The sequence below is a fragment of the Pseudochaenichthys georgianus genome, chromosome 12 (assembly GCF_902827115.2).
Source record: "Pseudochaenichthys georgianus chromosome 12, fPseGeo1.2, whole genome shotgun sequence".
NCBI classification, from domain to species: domain Eukaryota; kingdom Metazoa; phylum Chordata; class Actinopteri; order Perciformes; family Channichthyidae; genus Pseudochaenichthys; species Pseudochaenichthys georgianus.
In genome coordinates this window covers 20,922,422-20,949,793 of record NC_047514.1, presented here as the reverse complement: position 1 = coordinate 20,949,793, position 27,372 = coordinate 20,922,422, and the positions used below count along the sequence as shown (strand labels likewise).

The following is a 27,372-nucleotide window of genomic DNA, read 5'->3' as shown; positions in this document are numbered from 1 at the left end:
GCCGCCTGCAGGAGTCAGGCTGGGTAATGTGAACATTACGGCTGGAAATACTTAAATTACTGGTGGAATAACAGATATTTTAGTAAAGTAGCGATACAACAGTATAAAAATTACTACATTCAAAATGTGCCGTAGGTAAAATTATGGACTGTAATATGAGCATTAAGATGTACAATACGTACCACCTAGAGATGTATTATAATAACTCAATATTGTGCTTCTTTATAGTTATATTCCACTTTATTTAATCAAATTAGTAACCTTAAATTGCTAATTGAAAACCAAAGATTGCCACCCAGCAGTAGATATGACAAGTTAATATGAGCTCAACCTTTACCAGTTGCAACATTATAATATGTAGGCATAATGGACACATTCATGCATACAACGTTATAATCCAGTGATATAAATCAGTTTTTTCGAACTCTGCATAATGACTTCTTTGACTGTGGGGCATATAATCCAGGACTTTTACATGTAGGCAATTGTTTTTAGTGTGGTTCATGTTCTTGCTTAATTAAGTAAAGGATCTATTAAAACAGCCAGGGTTTCTATAACTTCATAAACAAAAATATAATGTAATATTTGTGTCAAAGACATTCAACATTTGTAAGTCGGTCATAATAACAGCAACAATGTTCCAAGTAGTTATCGAAAAATCTTAATTTATTGTGCAACAACAATATTATATTTCCAGTGAAGTTCACGTCTTGTTGAAAACTGCATGGCAAAAGTAAGCAGTGCACAAGATTCCATGCACAAGCATAGATCAAGAAACAACAAAGAATGTGTGTGTGTGTGTGTGTGTGTGTGTGTGTGTGTGTGTGTGTGTGTGTGTGTGTGTGTGTGTGTGTGTGTGTGTGTGTGTGTGTGTGTGTGTGTGTGTGTGTGTGTGTGTGTGTGTGTGTGTACTGAAAGTGTGCTGGTTTGGATTTTACAATGAACTCCAATACAGAGCGTCCAGTCCTGTAACAAATATGAAACATAAAGCAAGGAAAGTGTCAAGTAGTAATGGAAAGTAAACAAAAGAAAAAAGGCGATTTTGATTCAAGTAAACAAATAATTTTTTCAAGTTTCATACATTTGGTCCAAAGCAAATAGAAAAAAACGACTCTTAAAAGAAATAAACATGTTAAAAATGTACGAAAACATAAAACAAAGACCTTCGACGTCAGAAATGTTCATTGACACATTAATTAAAATGGCAGTCATATTTCCCGAGTGGATGAATGTCTCTGCTGGAAAGTCCTTTTTGATTATTCATTCACATGGCAGATTTAAAAATCTACACCTGAATATGGCAAGTAAAACATATCATATTAATATTTCTGTGACTAAAAAAGTAAACGACTTTACAAATCTGTGCATTTCTAAAAATATACTCCAAAAATGGAAATATCTTTCAGACATATAAAAATATCCCAGAGATATACGTATAAAAAGATGGTGTGGAGTCTTTGTACAGATGGTTTTATGGCACAGGCAGACAATCAGTGCAGTGTATGAAAGTTGTAGCTTCTCTACTGTGGTGAGAAAATACAGACTTTGCTATATGTTGGCAGAGGAGCGGAGGACGTGGAATCTCTTCAGAGTCATGCGGAGAGATCCCAGCTGTCGATTCAGCCTCTCCAGACGGTTCTCTAAGGCCACCTGGGAGGAGAAAGAGAAGACAATTAACTACTTGGATGATTGGTTATTAGTTTCATTTATTTATGAAGCAAAAATGTAATAAATGATCTGGTTTCTGTTCTTCAAACTGAAAGATTAGCAGCTTTTTAGCCATGATAGCAATCTGTTTGTCAGTCCACCACCTTGGTTAAAATATCTCTACAACTTTTGAAGGGATTGCCATAAAAATGTGCTCATACATTTATGGAGTTCAGAGGATGAATGCTAATTGTTTTTGGTGATTCCCTGACATTTCACTAACCCCATGAATTAAGAATGAAAACAAAGCCCTTGAATGGCAAAAATCTACAAGAGATTTTCACAGTCGTTTCATGATGGGAAACTCAATCGATCATTTAGAAAATATATAAACAATAACTAATAATAAGATTTTGGATCAATCAATCAATCATTGTGTTTGTATATACTGAACTAATCGTTACAGGTTTGTACTGGGGGAACATTTTATAAAAAATGAAGTAATTTATTCAATACTTGTTTGGTGTATAAAATGTAAAAAGGGAAATACATTTGAAAAATGCTCATTATAATATCCTAGAGCGCAATGTGACCTCTAAGTGTTTATTTAAAACCCCAAAATATCAAATAATACAATTATATCAAACTAAGAAAAGCAGTCTTCCTCACATTTGAGAAACTTGACAATCAACAATTGGTTAAAAAAAAAGTTATCCACTTAGCCTTTAGCTCTCACTTTAAAAAAAAACTAAAGTGTTTGAACATGATCAATATATCTGGCGTCTCACCTCATCTAACCGGGTCTGTAGAGTCACTCTCCCTCCGGCTCCGGGCATCCGACTCAAAGCTGCCTCAACCTGCACAACACACACAAGTTAGCATTTAGCACCACAAATAATCATATTGATGAAACAACCGGGAAGATGACATGTGCTGAATGCTTTCACATTCACCAAAAATAGAAGTCATTTAGGAGTGGTGTAAAAACAATGAAGTCTGTGTTACATAAGAGGTCAGCTAACGGTACGTCCACACAGCAGCTTTTCAAAAATCTTGAAAATCTTGGAGCTGGGCGTGTCTAAAAGCATGGGGATTTTTTGCGAGCAACGCGACCAACAACCAATCACATGAATCTCCCGCCCCCGACATACAAACCAAAAAACCCCGGGGATTTTATGCGAGCAATATATATATATAAACTCCCCAAACAGGCGAAAACCTACCAGTTTCACCCACTGTCTCTGCCACCTCCCTCCATGCCTGGTTCCTCCGGTTTGTATCCCGGTAATAGTTCTGGTCGTAAAGAACCGGGTGATTTGCTACCGTAATTTCTCGTTTGGAATATGAGGAAATGAACTGCGGTCTGGTTCTCCCTGCTTACACGCGGTTTGATTGGCTAGCGCTTCTACTGTCAGATTTGCATAAACGTGTTTGATTGGCTGACGCTTCCAGCTCAGCTTCAAAAGTTGAACATTGCTCAACTTTTGAATCCTGAAAATCCTGGAAATCTTCGCTTCGCTCCCCCATAATGCAGTTCGGCGAAAAGCGAGGCTAAGTGACGTCATCCCCATTCAAAGTCAATGGGCAGAGAAGCGTTGGAAGCGGTGGAAGATTTGTTTAAAGCTGCTGTGTGGACGTACCGTTAGAGTTGCACTGTTAAGGCCTGTGTGTCAGAGATAAAAAGCTCTTTAAACTGAACTTCACTGCGGAAGTGAGTAAATGTCCTTTGCGGAAATATGTGATGTAAATGGAACATTTCAAATTCTGTTTTATGAACTGAGCTTTGTTTGGAAAACTCATTACCAAATCTTCTAACTGCTGGAGACAGTGTGGTTCTCCCAGAACATTCTTTATATTTGCTTTTGACCATTATTCATTCCTTTCTAGCAGGATGTTCATAACGTTTTGCAACAAGCCATTGGAAAATCATTGGTTTGATTTTGTTAATGATATTTTTAAGAAATCGAAACGTATATCAAGTAGACTGCAACAGGAAAAGAGTTTGAAAAGATAGGAATGTTAAAATGTTAAAATGTTTTTACCTTTTAATTTGTAAAATGATTTAACATTCAGGTTGATGCATTTAAGTTTGGTTTTCTTTGATCTTGTTATTAGTCCTTATTTTTTTACCTGGTACATGTATTTGATCACTTTCTGCTATCGTTTTGTTCAACACAATGCCTCAGATAGATAAGCCTAACATTTTATACTTTTTATGAGAATGATTACGTAACCCTGGTGGACGAGTGGCTCAACGCTGTGTGTGATGATCTGTGAGTCAGCTCCTCTCACAGAGATATAAAAAGCCCTCACCTGCAGTTTTCTCCTGCGTCAGCTCATCTAACAGTTTCTCGGCCTCAGTCAGCGAGTGGAATCTGTCCAGGAGAAACGGAGGCGAGTCCTCGCAGGAGTCCTGCAGCTCGGAGACACCAGAGACCCCCAGCCCCTCCCAGCCCAGCTGGGGGTTTCCCTCCAGAAGGTTAACACTGGCCGAGCACTGCTGCAGGTCTGAGGGAGAGGAGCAGAGTGTGATCCTCCATGTGAGCAGATATTTACTTTATTTGTATCCACCACATTTATGTCAATAAGGGAAGCACACTGTAGAAAACACCTTAAAGTTTATATTGTGTATATTTGGGTTTTGCACTTTATTGATCAAATGTATTGTTTCCCATTTAGTTTTGTGCACTCTGACCGACTTTGTCCTGCAACAGCAAACCATTTTAGAAATTGAAATTGTTATATCTCATTATAAACATGTAGAAAATGTAGATTAATTCCAAAAGACTGGATAAACGTTTAAAAGTTGCTCAAATACTTGTTTTGACAGAAATACAAAAATATTAGCATAAAGAAATCGGGCCAACCATAAGAATTTAATTTCTATACCACATTTACTTTTAAAACCACTAGAGCTTGACTAAATTACCATCTTCTCTGTCTGCTGAGGAAAACTGGAGTCTCTTCCTGGGACTGCCGTTGTGGAATGAATCACGCCTCTGGTCAACGTCATCATCAGTCCTGTAGACAAAATTAGATTGTTTTCAAAATAGATTTTTTTTTTCAAAAGTGGTCAAGAATCGACAGTTATGTCTCTAACACTGGCTCACTAAGCTGTTTATGGTTCATGCTTAGACTTCATTTTAACAAGCAAGGAATGATTTGGGTTTTTTGTAAGCAAGATGTCTTATGTCTTACATTTTAGAAAGCAGTGTTGCACATTGTGCACAAGGGTGGTCATCACTCTCCTGTTGTATTTTAAGTATTAACACAATTTCACGACAGCAAATGTAGAGGGAATTAATAAATGTGCAAAATGTTCTCTACAATCCATCCAACATTTTGAGATATTATAGCAGTTTTCACTTTGCTTCGATCACCTAATCTAACTTGCAGAACTGATAACATGTTGTGTGTTAATCACCTTTTGTGCATGTGTGCCTCTCTTGGCATCAGGTGACCAAAAGCAGTGGAGTAGTTCTCAGAGGGGCAGCGTTTGGGACTGGACTTCGCAGACCTGGGCATCAGTAAAGTTCCTCTCTTGGCTGGATGGAAAAAAGAAGAGCATGGCATTAGTTAAAACAATAACTAACCAATAACTAACCATTGAATGAAAAATACATTCACCAGGGGGTTTCAGCAGTTTCAAATGTTTACATTAAAAAGCCTCAAAGTCCAAGTCTAAATGACGTGCACATGTGTATGTATGCTTGGAAGAAAACAAAAAAGGTCCTCAAAACAACTCTAAAAAAACTTCTAAAAGAGTTCCAGAATACATTGAAACCTGAGCCTGATGTTGTGTACCGGTAAATAAGATAATTGTTGATAATATGTGTATGAAGAGCCTGTGAGGACATACTGGGGGTAGTTGTTGGTTTGTTTCGATGTTCTGGAGGCAGTGAGGAAGATCTGTGGCCGTCTGGAGACAGACTCCTCTGAGCTCTCAGGAGAGCTGCAGCTCTTTTCTTTGCTACCCCTCCTCCTCCTCCTCTTCCTCCTCCTCCTCCTCTGGGCTCAGCTATGGCTGCTTCTCCAGATTTTCCCCCCTCCCTCTCGGTCTGCAGCACTTCTTTGTGTCTCCGCTCCACAAATCCCACAGTGGTCCTCTGATTGCCGACCCCTGCAGAGAAACATCATTTGGTGAGGTTAAACATGCCTAGAATGGCCTTTATCTCTCGGGGGAAATAAAAGCACAAATAACAAAACAAACAAATAAAACTTGCGAAATACACAAGGCCCACAAGAGGCTATCAGTTTCTTTTCTTATGTGATCATTAAATTAAATAATGTTTGTTTTGTTTGTTAGTCCTTAATCAATTTTGAAGGCATCCCTTCGGGGTTAGGATAAGGTTAATTATTCACTCTTTTCTGACATGTGATGCACATATTCTGACACCCCAGGATTAATTGATGTTTCTTCTTATCCTTTATTACTTATTTTTATACAAGTTTCTATTCGGATGGTTCAGCCATAATTCCGTTAAGAGCAGTGTCTTCTTAAAGGTAAAAAAAATGGTTCTAGTTTATATTAAGAAACATGTCAGGCTTTGCTGAGATTGACCACTAGAATGTGTCTTGATTCGGTGGCAGCCACTTAATTGTACAATCATGCTATACTGTACTACAGTATAAAACTGATTGCAGCCATTGTTCCCTTCTTCTCCTGCTGCAGGGAGAAGCCAGACACCTATCCTAAAATGCAACGTTATGTATGGAAGGAATATTGCTGTTATGCCCCAAGTGTAATGAGACCTCATTAACACATGTTTAAATTAGAAGTTGGACATGGCGTTTCATTTGGAGCATTTATCAGGGCTTGTGAGTGTGAGGCATACTGTAGGGGGTGGGGCTGTTCTTACAGGGGGCCCGGCTCTCTGTGGCTCTGGTCTCCTCCAGCTCTATCAGGGCCCTCATCATGGGCGTCAGGGCGGAGGACCCCTCCCTGGGGCCGGACTCCCGCTGACTCTGCTCCTGCTGCCTGTGCTGCTGCTGCAGAGACTGCTCACACTCCGGGGGGGACGCACACCTGCAGAACAAAAAAGAGTTGAATCCAGAGGTGGACAAAGTATCTTTACTTAAGTAGAAGCAGTAATACAACAGTGTAGAAATACTCTGTTCAGAGTCAAAGTTGTGCCTCCAAAATGTTACCATGGTTAAAGTATTTAAGTAATAGCACCAAATACAAAGTATTAGTACTTATTCCCACCCAAGGGCCTCCCAGAACAATATTCAGTATATTATATTATTGGATTAAAATGATGCATTGATGATCATCACTTTAATGTTGCAGCGGGTAAAGGTGGAGCTAAAGCACCAAATGGTCAATAAAGTTGATCCTTTCAATTCATGATACATTTGTGCTGATTATATTTGTAATATTAGTCTTAATAAGAAATAAATGAAGTGGAGTAAAAAGTGGGATAGAAAAGGGGGAAATACCTTATTACGAACATCCTCAAAGAACATCCTCAAAGTACCTCCAAATTGTACTTAAGTGCCGTTCTTGAGTAACGATGCTTAGCTAATGTCCACCACTGCTTAAATGGAGGAACCATGTTTAATAACTTTGGTAGAAAAAACGCTAATACAATAAAAACCTACCTCCAGCTCCCCCCAACTGAAGAGCTCTCCACAGAGCTTCCAGTTCCCGATGATGGATCATTAAATGGATAATGTGACTTCTTGTGGATACTGGATTGGTTGTTTTGAAGGAATGGAGATTTCCTGCCGCTGTTCGGCTGTTCAGACGGGGATTTCCTGCGCGTGACATCTGGTTCTGCCTTGCCTTTACTCGGGGACATCAGCAGGTCAGGATGGTGGAGGAGACTGTGGAAATGTAGAGGAAATTCAAATACAGGCACATACAGCTCAAATGTATCCGGTTTTTCCTTCTTTCTTTCAGTTTGTATTCGTTAAATAGTTATTAGTTCTTGTCAAAAGGAAAGAAGGTCAGTAGAACTAGTTCCCCTCTAAGCTGTCTGTGCTTAATGAACACCAGTGGGAGAATAGGAGACAAATGCATCCAACTATAGCCTGCATACTGTAAAAGGTGTTGTTACTAGTATTGACCACTCCAGCATCCAACCGGACACCACTGACATTTGCAGCAACATTTACATGTCGTTAAATATGCAGCAGCTGATTTATTAACATGTGTTTTGTTCAATTGCAGGCTCTTGTATTGTGTAGCATCCCAGATGAATTATAATCTAAAAGCACACATTTCTCCCTTTAGGTTCCGACAGTATTTGTGTTATAGGCTGATATATAATCAGCCAATAACACCCACTGTAGTAATGCAACAAAAGAGATTGTAGTACGTGCATACCCAGCACCAGAAGGTTGTGTGTTACTGTGGGAAGAGTATCGAGCTCTGGCCTGGTTCTCGTGCTCCAGCTGCTTCACCTGAGACTCCAGTTTGGAGATGACTCTGAGGGGGACAAGCGGAGATAAGACATTGAATTGAAGATGCAGAAAATTGGGAGACTTTCTCTCGACTACTTTTCAAAAGGGTATGCTAAAAAAATCTAACATTTATAATCAATAATAACATTTTCTTTTTGAAACAAATTAAAGATAATTGAAGTGTAGTAACAAATGCATTTTTCAGGTGTAAATAATTCATGGTGTAAAAGCATCCGGAGGTATTCTTTCTTGTGTCAATTAGACTCCCAAAAAAACATTTCTCCCTTTGCACAGAGGTAATAGGACCTTTATCCACACTTTGTCTCCTCTGGGTTATCATACGTTCTCTCTGCTGTCATGATCCGGCTCTAATTTGCGTCTCCTGTGAGAGTCTGACAGGCCTTGCTAAAAATCTTCTCCTGCAGCATTTGGCGCTCCATTATGAGATTCCATCAGACCCTGAAGCTGGAAATGTTCTCGCATATCTTACTGCTTATTCCATTTTGAGCGCCTAATATCGACTTTGCTTTTTGACTGAAATGCCTGGAAGGATCTTCAGGTCACAACCTAATTGTATGCGTCTTTTCTGGGATATATCTTGTCTCTAGAGTTGGCTAAATGTAAGAAATTCTCATTAAAATGCTGTGCTGGTGACACATGTCTTTTGCATTTTATCTTAGATTTCTCTCGCATCCTTGGTACATTTAAAATATATCTTAATTTTCCAGATTTACTCCCTCTTGTTAAAAGACCATATACATATCTCCATTTTTTTCTTGCCTTTTCCCTCCAGGTTATTACTTTCAGTATTTAAGCCCTCCTATGACATCCGTATTGATGTCCTGCGAGCTGTAGCTTGCTATCTGTCCCTGAATCGACTTGATGCAGAGTCCATGGCGCTGCCTCGATTGGTGCCAATTTGCAGGCAGAGCTGAAACTGCGATGGAAGGTTGCTGCATAGTGTCAGCCGATGCTATTATCTACTTTCGACAGCACAGAGACCATCATTAGACTTTATGGATTCATTCTCTCGATCGCCCGGCTGTCTAACAACCTCCACTGCAGCTCTTTTACAAAACTGCTGGAGCCAGCCAATGACAACGTAATAGACCTGAAACTAATAGCCATACGACAGCTGCCAAGAGATCGCTCTACATCAGTGTTTCTCAAACTTTTTCATACCAAGGACCACTTAACAAATAAAAAAACACTCGCGGACCACTTCACTCCACAAATATCCAAAAACACATAGTTTTTTACAAATCGCCTGAAAATGGTACAAACAAGTGGCAACATGTGTGATGAAGGTGGTTATCTGGGCTATATCATGCAATCGAAAGTGAAACTTAAGCTCGCTCCATTGCGGAGATATTCCCGCGAGGGTGCGGAAAAGTTAAATAAATTAATTTATTTCAAATGTGAAATTTTACCAATATACTCACGGACCACTAGGGGGTGCTCACGGACCACACTTTGAGAACCACTGCTCTCCATGAAGTTCTTTGTTTGTGTCTGTGTTGTTTGTTTGTGTTTTTAACATTATTCAAAAACATCACTACATCTGCTCAAGACAAGATGTGTATTATACAGTTGAGTAAGTCTTCAATCAGCAATAAAGAGAGCAACTTTATTTTCCAACTGGTCCTTTAAGGTCGAGAGCTTCAGAAAGCTACTACTAAAGTGATACAGTATTGTGAAGTAGTGTAGTGAGGTATTACCAACTCTGACTTCTAGTTCTTGTTATTAGGAACCACATTTGAATAGTAGGAGGATCAATAAATGAAGGGTCTGTTGGGAAAATACTGAATGTACTCTTCTAATATCAGAGTAGCACATGATAACAAAGGCCCAACTGTAGCTGTGTACGTAACAGGATGTATGATTACCTCGAAGAAGAACATGATATGATAGCTATGGGACAACGATTAACATGATGATTCAGCCCCTAGGGAGATAGACAAGCATGATGATTTCTGACGTGGGCCTTCGCTCACTGAACAAAACATTGAATACTGCTTTGAACCGGTATTCCTGCATCTTGTGACTGTGATACTCCCTCTCTTGTAAATCAGCATGTGAAGGACACTATTCGGGGAACTAGTTGTATCATATGCCTGTATGTGATGACAACTTCCATTCTTGCAAGGATAATAAAAACATGTTCCCTGATATCGAAGCTCAAGCTGGTGACAAGTGAGATTGTTCTAACATGGTCACGAATTGAAACTGTTGGCAAAGAGAGCATCTTGTGACCCTTAATCAATAGAGCAAATTGTTTTTCAACTCCTATCATTTGATCCCTAATACCAAGAGTTGGTCAAAACCAGAAATAATACAGACAACTTAACATTTTAAAATTCATACAACATCTAAATCTAATTTCTTTATAAATGATCCACTCACCTCTTCAGGTCTGATATCTGATCGGTGGCATCGTCAAGTTTGTTCTCCGTTGCCACCAGGTTGCCCTGTAGAGATTGATTGTGATATTGTTTGTCACAGCTGAAATAATCAAGATCAAATGATCACAGAGAATGTATATCATCCGCTCCAGATTCATTACCTTCAGTCCCTCGTGCTCCTTCACCAGTGAGTCATATTGTCCAAGCAGCTGAGAGACCAAACAACAGAAACATAAAGAACATCAGTGAGAATACTGATTATTGTATATAATAAGGAGCAACTTTTTCTTGATGCAGGATCAACCTATTCCCTCCTGATATGTTACCTATTCTCAAGTCATTTGAAAGTACATCAACAACACTTTATTTATATTACAAATAAATCATTACAAATAGTGGCAAGGTTCCAGTGAAAAGAGGAACTTCAGATGTTAGCGAACAACTAGTTCGCTATCAAGTATATCAATGATATACGTCTCTTTCTCTCAGCTCAGACTCACATCCTGCAGCATGTTGGACTCCTTCTCCCTCCTCGCCTCCCTCTCCTCAGCCTCCCTGCAGGTTTTCAGCAGCTTCTCCTCCAGCTGCCGTACGTGGCTCTTCAGACGGGCTGCAGAGGCGTCCTTCTCTTTGCCCGAGCGTTTGCTTTCTTCCATTCGCTGCTGCAAGGACTTCACGGTAGCAGCCGCGACAGCGTATCGCTCCGGCCATTCTGCCTGAAAACAGAAAGTCACATAGAAAATTAAGGAATGGTTGGATTTTATTTGAATGCATATGCTTAATATATCGATATTAGACATTGAGATAATTTGGCAGATATTTGTGTAACCAGACATAAAATGAAACTGTATTTGTGTCCAGGTTTTAATAGAGTGCTTAACTTAAGCTATTAATAATCCATCATCACTGAGCTTTATAGTAGATGACTTAATTAGGGTCCATGCCACTTTCCCCACTTGATTAATTACAGGTTGTTTGCATACTTCAGAGACTTGCGTTTAATGATTTAAAGAGCCGTTTGAGGCACAAATCATATACAAATGAAGAAAAAAAACATGCAGGAAAGTTTATTTTGACAAGTGACATCCGTTAATTCAGGTTGTATTTAATACATAAACTACATAAATTAAAATCTGACAGGTTTCCTTATTTTTTTTAAATTGTGCTTATGAATGTAAATAAATGCATTAATAGCTTTTAGATCCTAATGACACTGTAAATCTGTCAAGAAAACTGACCATGTGAAATTGCTCTGGGTTTTAGACATTTAAATAATAAATAATAAGATGTCCTTGCTGAAAGACAGTACCATTTTAAATGAGTTTTCTAACCCCTAAATAGATATCTGAGGATCGTTACCAGCTTCTTCTCCAGCAGGCTGTTTGTTGCATCGAGTTCTTGAACTCGTCTGGTGGCCTCGGCCAGAGCTTTCTCCAGGTGCCTGCATCTGTCGATAAACAGAAAATCACAATAGCACAGAGTTTAAAAATAAATGTGATGCTGGGGAAATGTGGGACCCTTCGTGTGTGTGTCTTGAAATCTAATAACCTTGATTATGAGTTATTTGCATCATAAAAATTAATCAGCACAAAGAAGATTTAATGTAAAATTGCATGTGGCATTTCTTCCTTTATATTCAACATGATTAAAATGTTACTTTCAGGAATGTTCATGAATGCATCATATCAAGTGAAATGAATCAATGCACACCTGTCTGCGAGGGCCTGGTTGCTCCTTTCTAAATCCTGGGGCAGATCTCTGAGTTTCAGTTTGTCTCGCAGGATTTGAATCTCAGACTCGTAATACGCCTTCAGATCAGCCACGTGTCGAGAGTGCTTCTCTCTCAGGTTCTGCCGCAGTCTGGGGAGAAAAAAAGAAAAGAGAAGAAGATGAATGAACCCGTTGAGAGTCGATAGCTTCATTTGGACTCAAGGACATGAGTAATTAGGATGCTAACTACTTCTTTTAATGAAAAAAACTAAACATTTCTCAAGCCTTGCAGGTCCAGGGCCAGGCTAATGCTTTTTTCTTTTAAGTCCTTTCTCAGAACAGGTTACTTTTTAACTTTGTAAATGATTTTTGACAAGGGCTCAATGAAGCTAGTTATTGGATATCAAGCATGTGAACATCCCAGAAGAGCAGCAACTGTTTGTCGACTCATTGATTATCAAATCCAGGGGGAAATGTATTACAAAGTATTTTATAATAATCATAATATATTATTGTTGAAGGAATATTACATTACATTTTAAGGCTCTCCAAAATAGATAATTCCAGATTTCTTCCTTTATTTTATATCAGGACTGAAAAATGAGACTTAAAAAGATATCACCTTAACTTTGAGAAACGTGGGATGGACATTTATCCTTATTTAATAGACCAAACAATGAATCCAGAAGAATTATTAACAGCTTATTCGTTATGAAACAATGGTTAGTTGCAGCTCTACATCCCAGTATGAACAAACACTGCAACCTGTTGTTGCAGCACTCACAGAGAAAGGACGACAGGATCCTCCAGTGATGAAGCTCTCTCCATGTGTGGAGGCCGCAGAGAAGCACCGGCGGCAGCACGAGGCTTCAGGGTGCTGGTGTGGGTGTTACTACCCTCCTCCTCGCTGGCTAAGGGGGCGCTGGTCCTGCACTGCTGGCTGGATGTGTGTGAGCAGGGCTGGGTCAGATCCTGGGAGGGGAACAGGACGGCCTGGGAAACGTTTCCCCACGGGTTCTGCTGATGAGAGGGGGAAGGCCCGGCAGCTGAAACACTGGAGGTGTCAGAGATGCAGTCTGTGTCTCCAGGGTTGGGACTGCCCACCACCATGCTGTCGGGGGTTACAGGGGTTCCTACTCTAGGGTACACGTGGGGCTGAGCGGCAAAGGAAGGGCTGCTGAAGTGAGAGGGCGAAGTGAAGCCAGACGTACGATCTGACTGTCGCTGGTTAGCAGCTGGGTCCAACACCTAAAGCAACAAAGTGTGGGTTAGTTAGAGACACAGTCAAGGAGTTCACTGATCACTGAAGCTGTGAGACGTACCTGTGGTGACGAAGGACTGGATGTTACAGAGCCTTCCCAGTCTGAACGTTTACCATCTGTTCTTTGCTTGTTGTTATAGATCTCTTTGAGGGACAGACCAGGCTCCTGAGATGGGGTCTACAAGAAGAATTCAGATTTAGGGGGGGAGGCATAGCAAACCAGCAGCTAGGTGGTCAAAACCTTTACATATTGACCAAAATATCAAATTACGAAAAGGTATTGTATCTCTAATGTGTTTTTATACCTAGAAGAAAATCGCTATTTCATTGGTTTGCCCATCACCACCAGCGTTTTTCGTTAAATGCAACATATGATTGGCCCAATTTACTACTCATAACACGACCCTTAATCAGACATGCACGTGTGCCCTGGGGCCTCAATTATAAACGTTGCGTACGCTCAAAAGATGGCGTACGCCAGTTTCTAAGCAATCTTTGCGATTTATAAAAAACAATCTTGACGGGAAAATGTGCACCATGCACACTCTGACCCATCCGTACGCGGTATGCACAAAAACGGGAGAGACGAGAAACTGCAACACCGTTGGCAGAAGGAAGAATGGAGAGAAATATGTGGAAATAATACCATAAATAGAATGTTACCTCTCATTTATCATGTGTGAAGAATTAATTTTCACAAATGGATTAAAGCCAATCTTAAAATGATTAAACAAACGCCTGTTTGTGACTCCTCAGTGCACACAAAAACATAACTTGAGAAATAAATAAATACGGAAATCACCCCTCCATTATCTTCTCTTGTTAAGAAATGTATTCTCATAAATGATGCGGTAAACAGAAGGATAGAACTACTTTAAACTGACGCCGTTTTGCATTTCAATAGGTTGTAGATACGAGCATGGTTTTATATACCATCATGTTTAATCATGTTTTATGCCGTTCGCCAATACTTGATAAGTCACTCGTAAAACACAGGAGGAGTGGAAACTAAGAACACCATGTGTGGTCTATTGTACAGCTAATATAACACAACACATACGTTTTATTTCCTTTAACTGGTGGATATAGAGTTGCTGTGCACAGGCTGCACTGGAGACGCTGCGCACAGATGGTCGACAGCTGGAACACAAACCACCAAATACAAAAAATAATTCAGATCCAGTCGTCATGACTCCACTCCGGAGGGATTCCCCGATCATTTCTTACAGTCTCTCATCAAGGGGGGTCTCCTGTCCCCGGTACAAACACACTGCCTGAGGAAGGCTATGTGTATTTATTTTGTCATGAACCTTTTTCGGACCACTTATTTATTTATTTTGGTGACGATCCGACCTCCATGCTGCTACTCTGGTTCAAACTGCATCCACCAAACAATATGATGATCAAAATAACCAAACTCTGACACGGTGTGAGATGTCTTTTTTAGCTGTTCTGTCGTCATTTCCTGCGATCTTCTTCATGCAGTCAGTCAAAATGAATATTAATACGGGTCGTTTCTTTGACTATTTATTGGCAAATATGGGCGTTATGTGAAGCCCCCAAAAGCTGCGCCGCATTTCGAGTTGATTGTGATTTATAAAGGGAAACCGGCGTAGGACGTGCGTGCGCAGTGTTTTATAAATCGGAATATTTTTGTGCGTAGTTATTTGCTTTGTCCTACGTAAGCCACCTTCCCACGTCAATCCTACGCAAAGCTTTATAATGAGGCGTGCGCAGTGTTTTATAAATCGGAATATTTTTGTGCGTAGTTATTTGCTTTGTCCTACGTAAGCCACCTTCCCACGTCAATCCTACGCAAAGCTTTATAATGAGGCCCCAGGTGAATATTACATTTTACTCACAAGACTAATGGAGGCCTCCTGCAGAAGGAGGTAAGCACCGCTGTCGAAGCTGTCGGGTAGAGGGTGATACAGTTCACTCTCATGCAAACGCCAATAAGTGAGCCCTGAGACAGAGGGAAGAAACTGTACAGGTTAAAAGGGCAGTGATTCAAGTATTTTTTTTTATTATTTTCTCATTTTTTGGCAGTGATGGCCATCTTAATATGGACCATTTTAAAAAGAGAAATCTAGTGTGATTCTACTTTTTCTTACTGTCTATGAATTACATAGCCTCTATAAATGTATCAGCTAACAAGTTTTGTCTCTGTAGTAAAGCCTAATATAGCCTTCTGTTTATTCCACAAAAAGTATAGAGACTAGCCGTATTTATATGACTAGGCTTTCAGAGAATTTTTTTTGCTGTTTTAAAAGATTTAACATCTACAGTAAGAACTTAATGTATTTGGTGCTGAGAGCCACAGACCAAGTAATGAAGCCGAATTCATGGTTTACATTTTTTTCATGGGATTTGTTAACGATAAGAGAACACATGTTTGTGAATTTCTTCAGGAAACAATAAAAAAAGGGAATTCATATTATTCCTCCAAATAAAGCCCTCAGTGGCACAACAGTGCCATCGTTCTGTCACTTGTGGTAATTACAACAAGGCTCCATCTTTAACACGTGTAATGTAATATTATATCCTGTTTTGGTTCATTCTATCACATTCACACTGTCAGTGATTTTTTGACATGGGCCGAGCTTTGATGTTGTGTGTTTTGTCTGAGTCAGGGAATTGTTACCTGATGCCTCAGACAGCAGGCTGTCACTCCTCCTCAGGGGGAAAAAGCTGGACGACAGCCCAGACGATTGTTGCTGCTGAAACTGAGTAAAGATAAGTGGATTAGATTCAGCGGAGGGAAAGTAATCAGACCAGCTACAACAAACACTACAGATGCAGGGCAGGGATTTTGTATCTGGTTCCACTTGTGAGTTGTACCTGCTCCTGGAAGTCTGAGCTCTCCAGAGGGATTTGTTTATGGGCTTCTCTGTGCGGCTGCTCCTGGTACTCAAAGATTTGGGATGAAGCTTGTTCTGCTTTGCTCTTCTTGGGCCTGAGTTTCTGCCTCTGGGCCCAGGAGGTCAAAGGCTGGCTGGTGCTGCCAATAGAAGAGGTTGTGTTTAGTATAGATATCATTTCTCAGTTTAAATGTTGCCTAAATCTAAACAGTGTTTATGTAGGTTCTATCAAGTTATATTTAGGACTTTTTAGTAATTTTTAATTCCAAAAGGAATGTTGTCACGCAGGCCAAAGTATGGGGATATAACAGACAACCCTTAAGGAAATATGTGCAATATCTTGGTGTTGCGCATCATACAATATTCCTGGGTATAGGTTCCGGTGTATATTGATTTGTGTGCATGGGCGTCGCAAGTCCCCCCCACCTTTAAAATGATTAGTTTAGACCCCCCCACTTTTACTATGCGGAAAGTCCATGCATCGGTCTATCCACTCGCCGCTCTTTGTCGAGCGCTGTGTCAGTGCTTCACTATCAAATCCATTCCACTTGCTTATTGTGAGAATGCCCAAATCAATGAAACTCCGTACCATGTTTTCGCTGCTACTTTGCAGATTCTCAGAGTCGTACACATGTTGCGTAGCTGTGTCTTTAGTTGTCAAATTATGCGCGCCACAGTTTCCCCGCTGCGAGGCTCCAGCGCTAACAGTTCACGAGCGTGCTCCACTAGCACCCGGATATAAGGCACTGTTATGAAAGAGGTGGAGGGAGAGGCTGATAACTACAGCTCAGTGAGTTTAGATAGTTCACTTTAGTCTAAGTAGTGGGTCTCAAACGGTTTGGTAATCATTTATGTGAACAAGTATTTCCAAGGCACACTTTTAAATGATCATTATAAAAAACAAGAGAATACCAGGTATGAAATAATTCCAACTCATACTATAGGACAGTAACACAAAAATACAGGTTAAAAGGGCAGTGATTTAAAAATATGCATAAAGAAAAAGTAAATCTGTTTACAGTTCTGTTTCACATGGGTGTTGTTGAGATGTATCCATAGATTTAGTCCCTAATTTTGCTCTCAAAGTGCAGCAGATTGATGCTTTTAACTTCAATATATAAAAAAATCATCTTCCCGGGGGAGCATGATGACTAGTTTGATCCTATATATACAGAGAGGTTGGGTTCTGCTTCATCACCTGCATTCTCTCCAATGACAAAAATTAAAGGATATTAAAAGGCTTATGTTTTCTTATATTATCTTAATTAATTCAAAGTCCTAATATACAAGAAAGAATATAACTATGCATTTTTAAAGATGGTTCTTACAAAAAAAAAACGTCCAACTAACATTATTGCTGATGTCGCGCTAGATACAAATATTTAAAACAACCATACAAAACCCTTAAAGGCCTTTTTTTGAAGAGACTGAATTGAATGCTTTTAAAGACTTTTCAGTGTCTGTAAATATGATGTCGTAAGAAGTTGTGGTTAGTCTGTCCAAAGAAAACCTCAACTTACCCAGAGTTGTTCTGCTGGTAGAGTGGTGGATTAGTTTCATCCACTCCGAGAGCCATCACATGAGTAAAATCCTGCTGACCCCCAATCAAAGTAGTCTCTGTGTATTCTATAAAGTTAAGGGTCAAATGATGCTTGTCCCTCCCTTGAACACCGTCCTCCTCTTCCCCCGGAGACCCTGCAGGTTCCAGAGCTGTGTCCCATGCAGACAGAGTCCCGTACCCGCTGCTGAGCACTGTGGTCGCCCGCTCCCCCTCATGGTTGGCGGTCTGTGATCTCTGGAGTGGAGGTGAGGGGGAGCTAAAAGTGGTAAGGGCTGGGGCTGCCAGGCTGTTATTGTCACTGGCCACATTTTTGGAGAATGTGCAGCCATTGGGGATGAGGGGGGAAATATAATCCTTTTTGTTTGGGGTAGTTTTGGTCATCGAATTTAGAGAGAACTCTGTGTGTGGCTGGAGGCTGGCCTGGCGGTTCTGGAGCTGAACCAGAGCTTTGATTTCATCCTGAATCAACTGGGAAAAGAATAGCATGGTTTACTGCATGAACAAACATTTTTACACCATGGTAAGTAACTAAGACTAACGCAGACCTACCTGTATTTGGCACTGGTATTGTTCTTGCTGAGCGAGTATTTGCTCTTGGTATTGCTTCTCAACCAGCTGAAACAGATGCAACCATCGGCCCTGTAGTAGAAAAAAAGAGAATGTAATGTCATGTAGAATCACTTCTCACAGCAGGACTATAACAGTTGTGACACACCCATAAAAAAAAAATGTAATCACTGTTTAAATCAATTAAATTGTTTTACATACAGTTACCTCATCGGGATGTTTGACCTTCACTGTGCAGAATGACGTATGAGCAGAGTTTGTTCACTGGGCTCATTTTATATATGAACTTAAGATGTGTACTAAAACGTATGGATTTTTTAAATGACGACAAGTTTGGAGGGAGATTTTCTCCAGTATGCAACTTACAAGAATACTTAGCATTCAACCAGAAGTGAAATGCAAAGTATTGAAAACATGAATGCACGTACATTTACTGAGAATGGATTTCACAGGGAAGTATGAGACATCTTGCAGTTCAAGTTTTGAAGTGAATTTGCATTTTCAAAGATTATGGATTTTCAATTAGGAAAGAAAAGCAGCAGACGCAATTTGAAGATCTTTAATGAGGTATAGTAACTTCTTAAAATCTTATTTCCAAGTGTTTTCGTCTTAAAATATGTCTGGAGGGTATAATTTAACTGTTGTAATGATACAACATGTGTAGTGCACAGAGCCACAAGAGTCTGCAGGGACCATCTGGGTGTAGCCTGTATGCGTGAACATGTTCATGTATGCAGAACTGCAATGCAGAACCATGTGCCTGGCCTACTTCCTACCTAGTATATATAGAACATGGCAAATATATATTAGCTCAGCTGACAGATACATTTATTAAAACAGCAGTAACGATGTTAGTAAATCCATGTAAACCCAATGAGCAGAGCTGATCTGCATAAAACATAAAAGATGTGATTCTGAAACTAAACTATTCTGCATACAGCTTGCATGTACATCAAACAATAGCTCTCTAGAAATGTAGGAAAGAGCCTTTTAATTAAGAGAAAATAGTGGGGGTTTTTAACAGGTATGTAATCTAAAAGGCTGATGAACTATGCAGTGAAATGTCTTTATGTTGTAGCGCATCACAGTTGTCTCTTCACTGCAAATCACATCCAGTGTCTGAAAAGATCAGCTGCAGTGTGGTGCTGTGTCTCTCTTACTGTCAGGTGTGATCCACACAAAAAATAAAAGTGACAGCTCAGAAATTAGGCTGCCAGCTGCCAAATGCAGAGCGCAAGAACAACTGCCACAGCAGCTAACCCCATCTTCTCTTTCTACATCATGAGTGTTCATGTTTACTCTCATTTACACATAGTGCAATAATGATTTCCTTTCAGACTCTGTGGTATTTTCCTACCTCACAATCCTTCCAGATCTCAGGGTCGGTTTCTCCGCTGCTTTGGATCTCCTGCACCAAAGCCCTGAGGGTCTCAAGAGAGCTTGGGTTGATGAATGGGAGGCTCTTCCCCTGCTCAAATGCTTCCTCTGTGCTCAGACACAAACTCCTGCAATAGAGTTATATGATATGAAAATCAAATACTTTAGTTAAATACTCAATAAATGTGCAAGAAAGATCTATATTATCGCATTACTGGAAAATTGCATTTGTCCTTAGATAAATGAGAGAGTATATTTAAATTCCCTGCTGCTAAACATATACTGGCCACTGTTTCATATTGTATCTCTGGACAAAGACACTAGAGACTTTGTTCCATATAGAGTGGCGAAGTCCCTCCCCTTCCGGGGACCTCCATGGGACCTTATTTTGGAAAAAGTATGTATTGAAGTCAATGGAGAGAGAAAACTTATCTTTCGATCCCGTTTGAATTGTGCCACGAATTACACATATGATGTTTGTCAATCTTAAAAAATCATTTTCGTGTCAAAAAAGTCACAGTTTGTCGTAAAACTGTTGAAATATAAGACTATGAAAAATACGCAACTAGAAAGACTACAAATCCCAGAATCCCGGTCCCGCATGCTGGCTCTCACGGAACCGACTAACTCCCCTTTTGTGTATGTACAGCTCTCAACATGCCCAGACTTGTAGTGATTTTCTCCTCGTTTAATACTTTTCGCCTCATTCTGAAAGAAAGAAGCGAAATGTGCCAACGTGACGGCCGTCTTGGTGTGTGGTGCGAGACGGGAGAGAGATGTAGTTCATTGAGCGGTTTCACACAAAACAAAGTGTTACTTCACAGTTTTACGACACATTTGTTTTTTACTTGCAAAATTATCTTTTAAATTAACAAACATCATATGTGTAATTTGTGGCACAATTCAAACGGGATCGAAAGATAATCTTTCTCTCTCCATTGACTTCAATACATACTTTTTCCGAAATAAGGTCCCATGGAAGGGGAGGGACTTCTGATCTCTATACAGTAAGATGTTTACAGTTACTGCACCTGATCTTGTTGCATGCTGGTGTGATGTCCATGTTCTCCACAGTGCCTCCTGTTGTTTGGGAGGTTGTGAGTCTGTCCTCTGAGACAGCCAGCCCAGAGGCTGATGTTCCCTCAGAGGACACCAAAGAGGTCTCACTCTCCTTACCCACATCCCCATCAGCACTGGCATGGCAATGGCTCAAAGCCCCCGAGGTGGACGCATCCTCAGAGATACTGTCATCTGTGGACATGTTTATGGGCCCATGCAGAGGGGGTCAGTCTGACAGCTGGAAACCAAGAGAGGGGGAAACAAGAAGCAGTCAGACATGTGATGTGGAAATCCACACACCTGTTTGCTTGCACTAAAATAAACACTTGTACACATCTATGGAGAACAGATAATTATACCACTATGGGGGTAACTGGGTGTTAACGATCCATCACTCAAACTGTGTACTCTGTGCAATGATAATATTGTTGTATCTACTTGATTTTGATTGTTTGCAAAACAAAAACAAAGCAGCAATAACACAACACAAACAAATAAGCAAGATGTGCAGGTTATATTTAAATAAATAAAACCTAGAGGTTAACAGAAGGCATCTAACTTAAAAATGCATTATAAGCCAATACAAAAGTAGAATAATCAACAAAAGTAAACACACAAGCACACAGAGGATCAAAAGTAAAATATTATGTAATAATCTTATCTAATAGAACTGTAACAACAAGTAGCTGTTTAAAACCCAGCTATTATAGCTCATTATAAGAACTCTTTCCATGTCAAATATCTAACTATACATCTGATGTCAAAATTAAATAATTAAACAAAACCTTAACAAAAATACACAAGATGTGTAAATGATTTACATTAGCATCTACGATTATTCTGTCTAGCATGAACTGTTATTCCTGGGTGACGAGCATCTTGTCTGGACTGGCCATGTTTAATTGAATTTAGCACCATCAACACTATAAACAAGACACAGACAGACAGCTATAATTAGCCATGCAGCAGCGGTTTAAACAATTAAACAATGCCAGCTACATTAGCTTCCTTAGCTACGGTGTCAACCAGCAAGCACCGATGTTGCAGCCCGTTAAAGTTGCCTGTCAACTCTGGGGGCGGTTGGGTGAGTTATCTAGCTAACATGCTAACTACAACTACCTAACACTGACAGGCAATTGGTTAGCTAGCTAGCTAGCTAAATTGAGCTAAGTTGGTTTATTACAGGTTTGTAAGGAGAGCGTAGGCAAGCTGGACAGCGCCAGTAGCATTATAACACACACAAAACGACATGCAAACATTCTTTTATAGAAGAAATAATGGCGCAGATAGATAAAATAATAGTTGACGTTACCCGTTGACTTGTATCATCGTTTCATCCATATTTCTGTGAGTAGACGAGACAGCTAGCTGGTTGCTGGTTGGCTACTGCACTGCAGTGATCTGTGGCTGCTGTAACGTTCACAGCCTGCAACGCCATTGGTCAATCCGTAATAGCCGTTATTGGTCGTTCCTCTCATTCTGTATTTCTATTGGTTGTTAGGGGGGGAAGACGTATACACATGTTGGGACAAAAGCTGACACAGAAGAAAAACTTCTGTCACCGTTTCTATTGGTTTTTTAATTTATTTTTTGAGCTACTTCTACTTTAATAGTTCCATTTTATATACCACTACATGTCAGAGAAAATATTCAACTTTTTGAACCATTATATTTATATTATGCGTGTAATTACCTATGGTAATTACTGGTAAATTCACAGCTTTAGATTTTGTTTATAAACTAGTGAACAAGTGAATATCATTATTTTAAACTAACTACAATGAAATGATTTGATTTTGTAAGAAAACCTGTGGCCCTTCAATCCGAAACCTTGTGCACTTTTACTTTTAATGCCGGAATATTGGGTTCCATCCGGTTCCATCACGCTAGTGTGTAATCCTGATTTCCACCACTATTATCCTACAGAAAGCCCTACAAAATGATATATACATATATATTGATAGTTGTTTTTTTTGGACCCCAGGCCTATCTGTCAACAGTTCACTCGTTAATATTTTAACAAATGTGTCTTTACATTGTCAGTTTAAAAAAATAATGAAATGAACTGCTTTTATGTAGCGCTTTTATCCAAGTGTCCTATTAGTCGTACATTTACACACACTAACGGCATCAAGCTACCATATAAGAAGCTGGCCTAAACATAGAGACAAATTGAGAGTCATTATCTTAATTAAGAAGCAAGTCAGATGAAGAATGTCCACAGAAAAAAAGATAAAAATCCCTGTGGCTTCTTAGTTGTCCCCTTTCTTGACCACTATAATAAAAAGTTGGGTAGACATAAGTGATCATCAAAACTGGATGACGAATGTCTGAAATGCACTGAATCATACAATGACAACTATATTGAAAATACAATTTATTACACAGAGTAATAAATACATACAAAGATGCAAGTAACAGCATTTTCCTTTTTTATAATACCAAAACCAACCTCAACACGAATGAACCGATGCATTTGGCACATTTCTGCCCCTCACTCACTTACAGTCGTGTGTGTTATAAGGGTCTGAAAAACAGACCAAAATACTATCAAAAAACAAGTCTTTCCATCTACCCCTGTACAAGCCATGCGCCGTCTACAATTAACCCCCGGGCCTGTTCACATGCACAAATCAATGTTTTAAATATGAAGTCAAAACTAAGATCCCAAAAGTGGGGCATAAAAACACATATGAATGAATTCCACTAACCCACACATGATTTAAATGATCCTCCAGAACCCTCAGGAGTCATGAATTGTGTTATTGTATTTTTTTTTTCTCTCAAGGAGCTTGATTTTCCCATCCTTTGTTCATTTACTTCCTCTTCTCCAAGGAAGTGCCATGCAAGTTTTTTATTTTTTATTTCACGAGACGCACTCTGTTAGTTCTTCTTGCAGGGAGGAATGTCTGTTGGCAGCTAGGACCTCGCATTTCTCTCCGTCTCTGACAAACATTCACGCACCAACCCTCTGGCATGGATTATTCCTTTAAAGAAAGACAAATACAATTTAAATTAACAAACTGTAATATACTGTAAGTTGTGCACTCTAATTGTTCTACATTTCAGGCAATGAAAGAGGATGAATTCAGAACATTTATTTCAGTAAAAGTAGTGATATCACACTGTGAAAATACTCCAATGCAAGTAAAAATCCTGCACCCTTACTTAAGCAGAAGTATTGTTAGCTAAATATACTTGAAGAGTAGAGTAGTCATTTTGCAGTAAAATGTTCCCTTCCAGTGTTTTACAATATATAAATAAATATCATTTGTTTGGATTATTATTGCTGAATGTGTACGTCAAATGTTACTCATGTAGATGTTTATAGTTGTGCTAATTTTGAATACTTTATAAACTGTTGAGTTGTTTAATCTTCAGCAATGCGTTATATTGTATAAACTAGTCATGTTTGTAACGTTGGTTTCCTATCCATGTCTTTGAGATGCTAATAATGAACTGTTAACCAAAGAATTTTTACTTGAGTATAAGTACGTAGTTTAATTTCAAGGTTAACTGTTACCTCTTTTCAGTCTCTCCATTGCACTCTTGCTTCCGGCATATGTGGGCCTGATCTCCTTCCCAAGCTCTTCGATGATGGCCAGCAGCTCTGCATATTTGTTCTGAGGCACTTGGCTGCCACTGGAGCCCTGAGGTTAGAGCAAAAGACAAGCCAGGTTCAACACATTTCACATTGATTTTGGTATGCGGAAGGTAGCAAGATCACAAATAAGTGACGCAAAATGTAAGAACTTACAAAAAGGAGGTCTATTTTAAAGAAAGGAATATGTCATTACAATAATCCTTTGAAAACCATCTAAGAGCAAGAAAAAAACAGGCAAGCATAGACACGTTTGTAATATCTCATTAAATTAACATTTCCCCTCCAATTATTATTGAGAAAGCAATTAAAAGTAACATCTTGAATTTCACACATCAAGATTAGTTTACTAGTCATGTGTTGTACTAGTCTACCTTGGAAACAGTTGTATGTCTTTTTTGCTTCAACTGACCATTATCTGTCTTTTGCAAGTACCCTACTAATGGAAGTGTATAACATTCCTTTAAATAGGAAGTCAATGAAGTGAAATATATGTGACAATCAGATCAGCAGTTTACCTGTGAGAATCCCAGAGACGGAGGTCCAAAGTCACTCAGAAGCGGCCTGTAGGACTGCAACGTGGCCAGGTTAGCTGCTGAGGGAGACTGGAGGCTCCCAACTGTTCAAAAATCACAAAAGGGCATTAGATATACAGCATCAATTGTTGTCATTGTTGTTAAGATAAGATGGACAATAACATCAGAAAATAGTTAAAAACACTAATTTGACCAAAAACTGAAATCAGACCTTCAGATTCGTTTTGTCTAATTTATTAATATATTTTGTGGGCATAAAATAACATGTTTCTGCATTGATAATAATAATATTAATCTAAAAGTTAAATATATGACAGTGTTACAAAGAGAGAAAACATGTAAGCAGTGGTGGATGAAGCATTTCGATAGTGAGGTAAAGGTAGCTACTATACTACATATTAACCTTACGTTGTTACTAGAATAAGTCCTGCATTCAAACTCTAAAAGTTCTCATTATGAATTTTAGAAACACATGTTATTACATCGTTAGATAATAAATATTGCTGCAATAATTTGTACATTCCTCTAATTTTGAAGCTGGAAAAGGATGAGCTCATTTCAATTACTTGATGTACTGCTGGGTATTTTTACGTACAATAACACATCATACAAAGTACAACTTAATTTATATTTGAATAAATATTCTCACGCTGTCAATACAATTCAAATGACTCCAAGATGCATTGAAGTCAATGATAATGAGGTGCCTACTTTCACATTACATTCATCATATTTGAGTAAGATACTGAATGCAGGAGTATTTTTTTAAATGTGATAATATTCCCACTAGTGGAACATAAAACATCAAAATCCTTAATTCCACCAGAGTCGAGGCATGTGTTGTCCTCCGCCCTCGCCGCTCCCCTGCTGCTTTGTTCGGCTGCAATAATCATCCTCCAACGCGAGATGTCCTCGAAGAGTCATAAAACAATTCAGAGGCAGATCAATCAGCAGCTCCGACCGAGGAGCATCATGGAGGAAACGGAACAAGGCTGGCTCAAGAAGACACAAGTGATACATTTTTGTCACCGTGAAACGGCACCCACCCGGCGGGACCAGGACCCCGGGCGACGGTTAACGGCATTTTAGGAACCGTCGCCTCGTCGTTTCTCACGTTAACCGTCTTTCTCAGCGGCTGATAGCACGGATGGCGCTCTTTTACATTAGTAATAATGGCGGATATGAATTAGCCTAGCTCCCAGGATCTGACCCTATATATATAACTGGACAAAAACTACAGACACGGTCTTTCTCCAGGTATTCTCCGAGACCCTGAATTTAACACTCGATTTAACGGACGGATACTTTGATTTTCCACCATTTTTTCTCCTTACCCTGGTTCCCAGAAGTTCCCGGAATGTGCTGATGGACATTGGGTTTATAAGACATTCCCAAAGACATTGTAAATTAAAGAAATAAAAATGACCCGAAATTCAGTGAAGCGTCTGTCTCTCACTTTTTGTTTACAACAGCGGCACCGGCAAATATGGCCGTCACTTTATATTGACACCCACTATGCTTTCTTACACTGCTACTATCCATTGCGGGTTATCAAGAAAAACGGTTAAATTCTGATTTCGACGATCAAGCGACGGATTTTACCCGCCGTTTCACACACATTTAGCACATTTTACTCTACATCAGTCGGGAAGTCTACTTTAAAATACACTTTTAAAACACTTTATTACATTTAGGGATGTTTAAAAGGGTAACATGTTAAGTATGATTGTACTTTTTCCATCACATTTTAAGTATTCTTTTGGATTTTACACCACATTTAGAGACAAACCCCAATGTTTAAAAGCAAGATAACTAACTTCGTGTATGTTTATTTGATTTAAGGTTACATTTAACATTTATGCAGATTGGTTAGGAGAGTAAACGCTTTTTGTTTTAGGCAAATATTAACACTTTTTCTCTGAAATGAGAAAACGAGCTTGTTTGCAGGTACCTGTCTTTGTCTGTGAGAGCGCATCCATTGTTTCGTAGAGTGAATCTGTAGAGCTTTTACATTAACAAAAATGAAAAGAAGAATTTGAGTTTATAAAGGATCCACTCATATTTTAAAGGAGTGTAGCTGTGTATCCTCTCCTCTTCCCACAGATGCCTCTGTACTATGTCCCACCAGGCTCTTTTGACCACATGGTTGGACACACAAGCACAAGGTTTAGCCCAATCCTGGCCCACAGTCATGACCTCTGACCCCAGAGAAGCAGTGGGATGTCCCCTAACAAATGAAGATAACAATGGGTGAGGAGTTGGTGCTTTCCTTTCTATTTATCATGTCATACTGATCCTAAAATTAAATAAATCTATCATAAAATATCTCCAATTTACACTGTTCGTGTATTTCTTACACAAAATATTTGAATTTTAGGTGGCTGT

General features: G+C 39.4%; 2 protein-coding genes across 3 annotated transcripts; both read right to left on the bottom strand.

The window, feature by feature from the left end:
* Positions 1–645: 645 nt before the first annotated feature.
* Positions 646–22,250, bottom strand: LOC117456355 (M-phase phosphoprotein 9). Its single transcript, XM_034096205.1, has 24 exons — positions 22,163–22,250; positions 20,823–21,088; positions 19,772–19,919; positions 18,397–18,486; positions 17,807–18,315; positions 16,267–16,426; positions 16,070–16,151; positions 15,288–15,391; positions 13,487–13,603; positions 12,949–13,412; positions 12,165–12,314; positions 11,814–11,901; positions 10,955–11,170; positions 10,616–10,663; positions 10,456–10,520; positions 7,976–8,077; positions 7,249–7,473; positions 6,507–6,673; positions 5,507–5,767; positions 5,072–5,192; positions 4,577–4,668; positions 3,967–4,155; positions 2,436–2,509; positions 646–1,650 (listed from the first exon to the last, which is right to left on the bottom strand). Exons 2-24 carry the CDS (start codon positions 21,050–21,052, stop codon positions 1,549–1,551), a joined length of 3,804 nt encoding a protein of 1,267 aa, XP_033952096.1. The 5' UTR covers positions 21,053–21,088; positions 22,163–22,250; the 3' UTR covers positions 646–1,548.
* Positions 22,251–23,214: 964 nt separating this feature from the next.
* LOC117456124 (cyclin-dependent kinase 2-associated protein 1) lies at positions 23,215–27,101 on the bottom strand. 2 transcript variants are annotated; one of them, XM_034095875.2, is made up of 4 exons: positions 26,939–27,101; positions 24,970–25,070; positions 24,374–24,500; positions 23,215–23,837 (listed from the first exon to the last, which is right to left on the bottom strand). In XM_034095875.2, the coding sequence occupies exons 1-4, from the start codon at positions 26,964–26,966 to the stop codon at positions 23,770–23,772; spliced, it is 324 nt and encodes a 107-aa protein (XP_033951766.1). In that variant the 5' UTR covers positions 26,967–27,101; the 3' UTR covers positions 23,215–23,769. The 2 variants fall into 2 exon arrangements, with proteins under 2 accessions (XP_033951766.1, XP_033951765.1); XM_034095874.2 differs by lacking the exon at positions 26,939–27,101 and adding an exon at positions 26,322–26,474.
* Positions 27,102–27,372: the final 271 nt, after the last annotated feature.

What these genes read in the sequence shown, in the direction of transcription:
- LOC117456355 (XM_034096205.1), bottom strand. Translation starts at nt 21,052, where the DNA reads ATGTCCACAGATGACAGTATCTCTGAGGATGCGTCCACCTCGGGGGCT. An exon ending in GATCCTGTCGTCCTTTCTCT is followed by an intron (nt 12,315 to 12,948) that starts GTGAGTGCTGCA and finishes TTTTCTCCCCAG; the next exon opens with ACTGCGGCAGAACCTGAGAG. An exon ending in CAGATATCAGACCTGAAGAG is followed by an intron (nt 8,078 to 10,455) that starts GTGAGTGGATCA and finishes TGTCCCCCTCAG; the next exon opens with AGTCATCTCCAAACTGGAGT.
- LOC117456124 (XM_034095874.2), bottom strand. Translation starts at nt 26,388, where the DNA reads ATGTCTTTGGGAATGTCTTATAAACCCAATGTCCATCAGCACATTCCG. An exon ending in CGTCTCTGGGATTCTCACAG is followed by an intron (nt 24,501 to 24,969) that starts GTAAACTGCTGA and finishes CTCTAACCTCAG; the next exon opens with GGCTCCAGTGGCAGCCAAGT. An exon ending in AATGGAGAGACTGAAAAGAG is followed by an intron (nt 23,838 to 24,373) that starts GTAACAGTTAAC and finishes CTTTCTTTAAAG; the next exon opens with GAATAATCCATGCCAGAGGG.